At 36.1% G+C, this 9,170-nt stretch overlaps 1 protein-coding gene across 1 annotated transcript in view; it reads left to right on the forward strand.

The window, feature by feature from the left end:
- Positions 1 to 4,639, forward strand: part of LOC149530601 (Transducin/WD40 repeat-like superfamily protein) — a 190,479-nt gene extending 185,840 nt beyond the window's left edge. The window contains exons 17-21 of the mRNA XM_089809563.1: positions 719 to 811; positions 929 to 1,030; positions 1,232 to 1,592; positions 3,500 to 3,637; positions 3,796 to 4,639. Of these exons, the coding sequence (XP_089665689.1) occupies positions 719 to 811; positions 929 to 1,030; positions 1,232 to 1,592; positions 3,500 to 3,637; positions 3,796 to 4,398 (1,297 nt within the window). The 3' untranslated portion in view covers positions 4,399 to 4,639. The remainder of the gene's footprint in view (positions 1 to 718; positions 812 to 928; positions 1,031 to 1,231; positions 1,593 to 3,499; positions 3,638 to 3,795) is intronic.
- The last annotated feature ends 4,531 nt before the right edge of the window (positions 4,640 to 9,170 follow it).

Here is a 9,170-nt window from a genome sequence, read left to right on the forward strand (position 1 = left end):
TAGGTAACAACTAACAAGTGGTCTTTCTTGATATTTAACCAGTATTTATGTTTCCAATGTTCCAGTAACAACTAGAAATTGGGAGAAACAACTGAGATCACTACTTAGAACTAGAAGTGATCTAGCTAATAACTTGCTTGCCTTGAAGTCTTAGTACTCACTGTATCTTACAAATCCCTCGGGCCGCAATTGATACAAACTGCAAATGTGAACTATACCATGAGTTCTCTTGTTTTTAGCATTGTTGGATCTTCTTCAATCCCCAAGTTAATCTTAAGAGGGGATATTGCCTTTATGATTGTATCATATGAATCTCAAGATTGAGTGCTTAGTATTTCCGGAGATTTAGTACAAAGAGAGCACACTGGGCCAAGTGAATATCCAATCTTGAAGTCTATGTGATGAAACCATCAATTTAGTTAAAAGTCTCTGCATATGTGAAAGCATCAATTTGCTGGATTGCTCTATTCCTTTTTGCTAGTTGTTACATGTGGGAGGATATATATTTTTATCTATAAGAAGGGCAAGTATTCCAAATGAGTCATGTAGATGTAAATCTATTGTCTCCTGCTGTCTGTTTCCTAGAATTAATTTTTAGAAAAGGTTTTAATGTATTTCTGGCTTGGCATTCTTTGTTATATCATCTTGAAGTGCGCATATTTTCTCAAAATTCAGTAATAGCTTATTTTCCTTCAATTGTGCATTCCTTGCAATCCAGATATATGAGTGCCCATGCTATTGGTCTGAGCCATCCTGGGATTCGTTGTCGCTGCCTTGCAGCATATGGAGATGCTGTTAGTGCTGTGAAATGGTAAGTTTTATGGACCAGATTATTGTTTTGGAATGCTATGCTGCAGATTCAAGTTCTTGTACCTGCTTTTTAGGAGATGTCATCCATTTCTGTGCACTTTGTGTTTACAAATTTCAGGGCAACTAGACTTGGCAGAGAGCATCATGATGATTTGGCACAGTTTATGCTGGGAATGGGTTATGCAACTGAGGCCCTTCATCTACCCGGGATATCTAAAAGGTGTGAAGTTGATTTTAAACTGAGTGCTATTGACAATCTTGTATCCTTTAATAAACGTGGAAAAAGATGTGCCCAGTACTTGAAAGACATGTTTGGCTAGTTCTTCTTCTGTTGATGTAATTTTCAGTCTTAAGAATTAGCTGATATAATTCTTGCACTTTGGATTGTTGTGACAAAGGAACGCTTTTGACTATTTTGCAGGTTAGAATTTGACTTAGCCATGAAGAGCAATGATCTTAAAAGAGCACTTCAGTGCCTTCTTACAATGAGCAACAGCAGAAGCATTGAGCAAGATTTGAATCCCATTACAGATAGTACTGGAATTCTAAGCTTAGCAGCTAAACAGGAATTTACCGCTGATGCTGTACAAGGAATTGTTAAATATGCAAAGGAGTTTCTGGACCTTATTGATGCTGCAGATGCAACTGCTCAAGTTGATATTGCCAATGAAGCTCTGAAAAGACTTGCAGCTGCAGGTCGTGTCAAGGGAGCATTACAGCCACATGAATTGCGAGGGCTGTCGCTGAGACTTGCAAATCATGGTGAATTGACACGCTTATCGGTATGTAAAATCCTCTAATCATATGATTTTTTCTTGAATAAAAAATAATTGAAACAATTTCGTCATAAAAGATTCAGAACATAATAGCCTGTTTTTCAATCGGTCAATTCTGTAGTATGAACTCTTGCGATAAGTTATAGTGTGTATTTAGAGTCTAGGTGGACCTTGAATCAGCTTCCACAAAACAACTATAGTTTATTTATATTTTTTTAGTATTGTTCCATTCTCTTGGTTGCAATAGAACAATGAGATTGGTCTTCTTCTGAAAAGAAGGGGTAGCTTTATGTTGTATGTTGCACTTCCTTCTTCCTGGGAAACTTGCGCTCTGTGCTAAGTATTGAGGAACTTAAAGGAAGCACACAATTTTGAAAAGATCCATCTTCTCAACTGTAAGTTTCAACTTTCAACATAAGTATACACTCTCCTTGGACCGTATAGAATTTCCTGTCCATGAAAAATTGTTGTTTGCTATCTGACTATCATATAAGTTTTAGTTGAGTTGCTTGGTTATATTGTGTCCTATTTCCGTTTTAGCTGTACTGTTTCTGCTCAATTTAGCTCCATGACAGACCATTTAAGAGAGAGACTTATCATTGGGTTGTGTGAAATTTGTCTGCCTCAAGATTCTCCATCTCATTTTATAGATGATTTCAGAATTATAGATGAACATCTTGGTGACCCAGCTCTTCCAAAGACATTCTTTGTTCCATGATCTATCTATACTGTTCTGGCTCATTAGATGTTTGGATCACTGCTTGGCTGCTTAATTACTTGCGAATAGTTTTTTTTAGTATGTTGGTATGATGTGAGCTTTGTTAGAGGAGGACCACACTAACACTTACCTTGGGCATGAGATCCATTCCATAAGGATCATGCTTGCTCTTGCCAGGTTCAATTATTTGTAGCTTCAGAACTTTCCTCTGCTACTTTTATCTTGTTGGTCAACATGCCACCCTCATTGACTACAGCTTAGGGTGATTTTAAAGTAGGTGGCTTCTGGCCATGCTTTCTTGTGTTAGGGTAAAAGGCGAGTGGGAATGCCATAAACTGATGATATATGGCTCTTAAAATCATGTCTCAGCTGGCTTTCATTTGTCCCATCTGTGATTTTAGCATTAACTTGCAATAGGCACTCTAGGGTAAAAAGTGAGTAGGAATGCCATAAACTGAGGATATTTGGCTCTTAGAATCATGTCCCAGCTGGCTTTCATACGTTGTATCTGTGATTTTATCATTAACTTGCAATCTGCACCGTAGGTTCTTATCAAATCCATAGTCACGTAACATACAAATAGTTCATGAAATACTTGGGTTATAACATTGACCTTTTGTTTGTAGAAATATGTGGTTAAGTTGAGTAATATCTTTTATATGTTAATATTTTGATGTATTATAATATAATTAAACAAGTGGACCATGAGCATCGTGTAGTCAATCTAAAAGTTAAAACTTGGTCCTTTGCTATCTTTCTGAAAGTAATCAGTCCAGGGTGCATTATGTTTTGTGTATTAGTTGGTATATACCTTTTCCAGTGATCTCTGTATGTAACTTTTAGTTCAAATGTTGTTGGACATATTTATTTCTTTTTGAAACAGCTTTGGCAATAGAATCATCATATTTCAAAGACATCCTTTAGGGATTAAGCATATTGAATTTGTAAATCATAAGACAGACATCAGTCATTCATTGTTTTTTTTCTCTTATGGGCATGTAACAAAGACTGACAGCACCGCAGTTCACCTTACGTTATGTTATTGTGCACCGTATGGTACAAATTAGTTGAGTCACAACACCGTGATTTGTTCTTTTACATTAAATAAGAAGTTAAAGCATAAGTTGTCGAAAGTATTTTTGGGTAAGGGTACCAACTATAACTCTCTGATGTAAACTTGTGATATTTGTCTCAGGTCTTGATAAACAATATGATTACATCGGGTTATGGTCGAGAGGCAGCATTTTCAGCTGCACTGTTAGGTGATAACGCCCTTATGGAAAAGGCTTGGCAGGAGACTGGAATGTATGCAGAAGCAGTGCTGCATGCTCATGTATGTGTACTTCCAAGCATCATAAGTGTGATAGTTCTGATCATCATTGTTATGTTTTCCCTTGCAGCTTGTATTTTCCATATGGAACTATCTAATAGTATTTCTTTACCTTGCAACTGAAGTTATGTTAAAGCAAAATTTTCCTCATCACCGTGCAGGCCCATGGTCGTCCATCCTTGAAGAACTTGCTGCAATTGTGGAACAAGGCTTTACAGAAAGAGCTTGAGAATGTTTCAAGGAAAAATAGATTGGCAGACTCCACAAATGCAATTCTTGCTGGTTTAGAAAAAGAACCAACATTGGAGAACTTGATTCATGTTAAGAAACATCCGCCGATTGAAATAGTTCCACCCGGAATGTTGGCTTCATCAATAAATATACCAACCACTGCAAAGCCTGTTGCGACCATCCAAAGTGGTCAACAAGTAACTAAACCATTGCTGTTGGAAGCAGCTCCAGCTCCAAATGTGAATGGGATTCCTCTTGCTAATGTGACTTCAAGTGGTAATGGGACTCCACCTATAACTGCGGCTCCAACTCTAATTACGGTCCCATCTGTGACTGTGGCCTCAACAGTTGTTATTGACCCAGCACTGGCTATGCCATCAACTGTGGCTGGAGCCCCAATGGTGGCTGTGGTTTCAACTCCAATGGCGGATATGACTCCAACTGTGGCTGAAACCCCAACTGCAAGTGAAGCTTCCGCTGTAAGTGCAACCACCACTGTAGGTGCAAACTTGTTAACTGACATATCTGGTTAATGCTTTTCGTTTCAGGGACATTATTATTCTCGCTTGCAGTTCCAAGGGTGTCAACTGTGCATTACTTTCTGCCAGTTACAAAGTTGATTTGTATTTTTGTTGCCCACTGTATATTATGTAATTCTTTGAGGATGTTGAGAATCTGTTTCTTTCAAAAATACCCGCCTTTTCCTAGGGCAGAATTTGTATGATGTATCCATTATGGGCATTTTCCATTTATTGAATAACACAATTTTCTCTATTTCCTCTTCCTTTTTTGCACAATCTGGAAAAAAATGGGATACTTGGAGCCTGGAGGCACAATGTATCGTGACACTGCAAATAGTCTACCATATTTTTAACTAAATATGGAGACTTATGGCATAGGTATTGGTTCCATAAATGAGCTTTCAGCAAACAAAGTAAAATGCGAAAAGTTTGAGTCTAATAATTTTCAAACCCTGTTGAAGGTACTAAAAAGTTATAATTGTGAATGTAAATTGTCAGTTATATTTCTATATATTTCTAATGGAAAATTGTATCATATTCTGTTTATATTGAATCTAAGTCGCAAGGTTCGAGTTCAAATGATAAAAATTCGGAAAAAAATCGACATTAAGTTTTAACTTATATAAATTTATTTAATTTTTAAATATAGGTAATATATCCACAAAATTCGTCAAAAATGATTTGATATTGCTAAATAATTAAACTAAATTATTTTATTATTTTGAAATAATATAATATTATTATAAATAACAATATTATATTATATATCATAAAATTTAGATGAAGTTTGGAAAAGGTAAAAATTTGCTAAAATTCAAACTAAATGGATGAAATTCAACGAATCCATGACTTAGTATTGAATTTAATTTGATCTGAATTCTAGAGACATTTAATATTTTGGATTTCCTTTTGCTTTCAGTTATTTTTTATCCTTGTATTGATAATTCTAATATGTGCATTGAGAAACAAGAACTTTGTACAAACTCCAAATAGTTCAATCCTTGAAAACTCCATTGGAGTATGTGTGATGCAGAAGCATCTTGGATGTAAGAGCAATCTTGCATCACCCAAAAATATTTTTATTTCACTCCTTTCTATTTAAGACTAGTAGACAGGGTAGTTACTATTTATGAGAATTTGCTATTTTTAGTAAGTTTGTCATATAAGCTCGAAACATTCTCATTTTTTATATGAAGGTTCACTATAGAGTTATAAGTCTACCATAAAAATCTCATTGCTCTAGCTTAAGTATCAGAGAAGTTATTGTTGATTTTCGGTGGAAAAATTTGCAGAAAAAGCTTCAGGCTCACTGTTGGAGGCCTTAGAGTGCTTGAATGATATTCAAAAACTCGACGGAAGAGAGTGCGTGTCGTTCCTTGGCTGTAGATTAATAGTTGGTGTTTTCAAAAAGTGGTTATAATAGCTAATCATAGCAACTACTCAAGAGTTATGACCTTCCGAAGTTGTGCTACCTGAAATATATAAAATAATTGTCAAAGATATATTTGGCCAACTCTATATGTATTGTTTAGAGTCTGTCGGCCCTAGGTATTAAGTTTCATTGTCTAGAACCTTCCTCGGCGACATAAAATTGTCTATTTAAGAAAGACCTGAATATTGTCTAGGACAACCTTGGGTGATAGTTCGCAACTTGTTTTGCAGATTATTGTAATGAAGGCATCCATGTCGGTTAGCATATTGTACTTGTGAATTCTGTAATATCGTATTTGCAGCACAAATAAGAAGTCCATATCTTGTTCTCACATTTTTTGTTGTTTCTTTCTTTCTGCTATGAGTTTATGGAGCACCTTTCATCAATGTGCTATGGACATCTTCCTTAAAGCCTTTGCAGGTCAAATTATATTTCACTTTGCAACATAATGAATGAGGAAAAAATTAAATCATTTTTCTAACATTGTCTGCAAAATATGATGCCCATGGGACTAGGATTAAATAAGGAATGGATAACAGAGACCCAAGAGTGGGCAATTTTCTAAAGAGACGGGGACAATGAAACAGGGGGACAAGCTTTTGGGATGGTAGGAGAGGGGGAGGGGCAGAGTTTGGGGACAGTGGGGTGAAATAGTAAATACTTGAATGTTCCATTGAACTAGAACATCAAACATTGAACATAAATAGTCAAATCAACAAATAGTTAACATCGAGATGTCTCCCATCTTCAGTGGGGGTGGTGGAATCTAGTGGTGCCACTAGGGATGAGGGAATAGAGTGCCAAAGTACTCGGTGCATCAAGACATGGGGCAAAAAGAGGGGGGACACATCCTTGTGTTACTATGAGAAAAACATATAAGACAAAAAATAGAAAGTATTTTAAGGGTTCTAAGTCAAACAAGAGATGTAAAGTGCATTTAGAATTAGGACTTCACTTTTATAATGTGGTTATGGTGTGTTTATCTTTAACTCACAAATTTTTTATAGTTATTTATATGTTGAAGTTGATAACTATTTAGTTTTTGTATTATGCTAATAAGTGGTGACAATATGATTCTATTTATTGTGACCTTTTAGATGTGTTTTGATTAAGTAAAAATAGGTTTTGAAAGGACCTGAAACCTTCTACAAAGGGACAAGAAAGATAAAACAATGAGAATCTTAAAACAATTGTGGAGAACCACCCAACTAACTAGTGGGACACACTAATGTTCCCAACATGAGGGCAAACAACCAAAGTCACACATAGACCATGAAGATTTACATTTTGGTCCTTTCTTTTGAGAGCGTAAAGCCATATCAAACGAGAGTTTGGAGGACTTTCCTTTTTTCCGTTTAACTCTAGTCCAACCATCCTCCACCTTCCCCACAACTTTCTACCAATCTCGACTAACCCCTAGAAACCCCCCAACCGAATAGCTAGCAACAGTGTTCTGGACAAAATTAGTAGCATAAGGGACAACAACAAAATTTTGACTCAAAGCAGGCAAAGAGTCTGGAACCACGAAGTCAATAGGAGACAAAACATCAACAACACTTTGAGTCAAAACCGTAGAAGGGATACCATGCACAGCATTGGAGACATCAACGAAATCCTCATCCAAAGTGATATTAGTATGCGAAGAACTATCCAACCCATCTACAACTGAAGCAACTTTCTGAATTGTATAATAATCATCTGAAACCCCCAACTACCAAAAAGGTGATTTCTTCAATTTAACCTTATTAGAAGAGCAACAAGCAACAAGATGACCAGTATTATGACACTTCCTACATCTGAAGGGAATACCTTCATAATCAAGAAGTTGGATCCACGAACCACTTGAAGAAGCCAACTTTATCATAGCAGGGAGCCCTTCAGAGATATCCATCTCCACAAGGATGCGAGATACGTTGTCCTAAAGACATTGGAGGAAATCGAATCAACCATTAAGAAATCCCCAAGGGCTTCCCCCATAGCCTCCAAGATCGAGTCCTGCCATAGGTGAAGGTAAAGATTCGACATTCGAACCCAAAGAGGAATCTTATCAAAGGACTCCTTAGTCGGGTTGAAAGCCAGATACCAAGGCTTGGCCATCAGGGGGAACCGTCATTCCCAAGAGAAACCACGACACAGGACATAATCCCTATCATCAACATTAGCAAATTTTACAATAAAAAAACCCCTTAGCCACAGGGTAGATTTGAACTAAATTTGAAATGATTGGTTCTCAAAAATTTGGATATCCAAGCATGCAGATCCACAAGAGAGGGCTAGATACCCCTAAAACAAAAGATAGCAGCAATAGTAGAGAAATCATCAACATATGTATTAATCTCATCAACAATGTCTGATTCAAGGTGAAGCAGAAGCAACTTACAAATAGGAACAGAAACAGCCTCACGACTAGTCATAGCCGGGCATGACCCCTTCCTCGTAACCGAAGCAATACCTGCTTCAAAAGCCGCCACATCTGCATAGGAGATAGTAGAGTGACCACCAACCACATGAAAAATGGTAGGAGAGGCGATCATAATAGGAACAACCACACCAGATCCATTGACAACTATAGTAGGAGGGGGCCTAGAAACCTTGACAGAGGAAGTTGCTATAGGGAGCCTGGCCGCAACAGAGGCAGCTGTCGCATCACAAGCCTCCCACACACCATCATAGGCTACAGTTGGAGCATCACGGGCGAGAGGCAATTTTTCAAAAACACGGGCAGGAGCCATTAGATATCCTTTAGTGTGTTAATAGGAAAAAGATCGACCCTTTAGATGTTTGCTTTCAATATAAAAACTAATAACAATAGTTTTATATAAAGTAGCTTATCAAATAAACAATTAAATAATTTGAATTTAAAAAAAAACAGATTAAATAACATTTTATTAATAATAATATAAATATATTGTTATTTAACTATATATTTAATTCCACATGAACATTTTAAATAAGTTATTAACAATAATTTTTAGTTTTTAAGTTTTTTTTTGGAAATGAAGTGCTAAATTTTTTAATTATATTTTTTAAATGAAAGATTAGATAACTTTCATTAAATGAAAAATATTAAACTACATAATATAAAATCATAAATATAATAAAACATAACTATAATTTTAGAGTTATATATTATATTAGTATTATTATTAATTTTGAAATCGTTTACAAATCTTGTGCTCATTCAAGCAACAACATGAGAATTACAAGCTTATTCAAGCTCCTTTTGAGCAACCACACTAAAAACAATATTTGGAAGGCCAAGAGTCACAATTTAGAATTCAACTAGGGTCTCCACAATGAGAACTCATCGCTTCAACCAACTAAGCTAAACCCCTTGGACATATTAGTATTT

Source organism: Cupressus sempervirens, chromosome 11 (assembly GCF_028749045.1).
Source record: "Cupressus sempervirens isolate cs-2001-9-10 chromosome 11, ASM2874904v1, whole genome shotgun sequence".
Taxonomy (NCBI): Eukaryota; Viridiplantae; Streptophyta; class Pinopsida; order Cupressales; family Cupressaceae; genus Cupressus; species Cupressus sempervirens.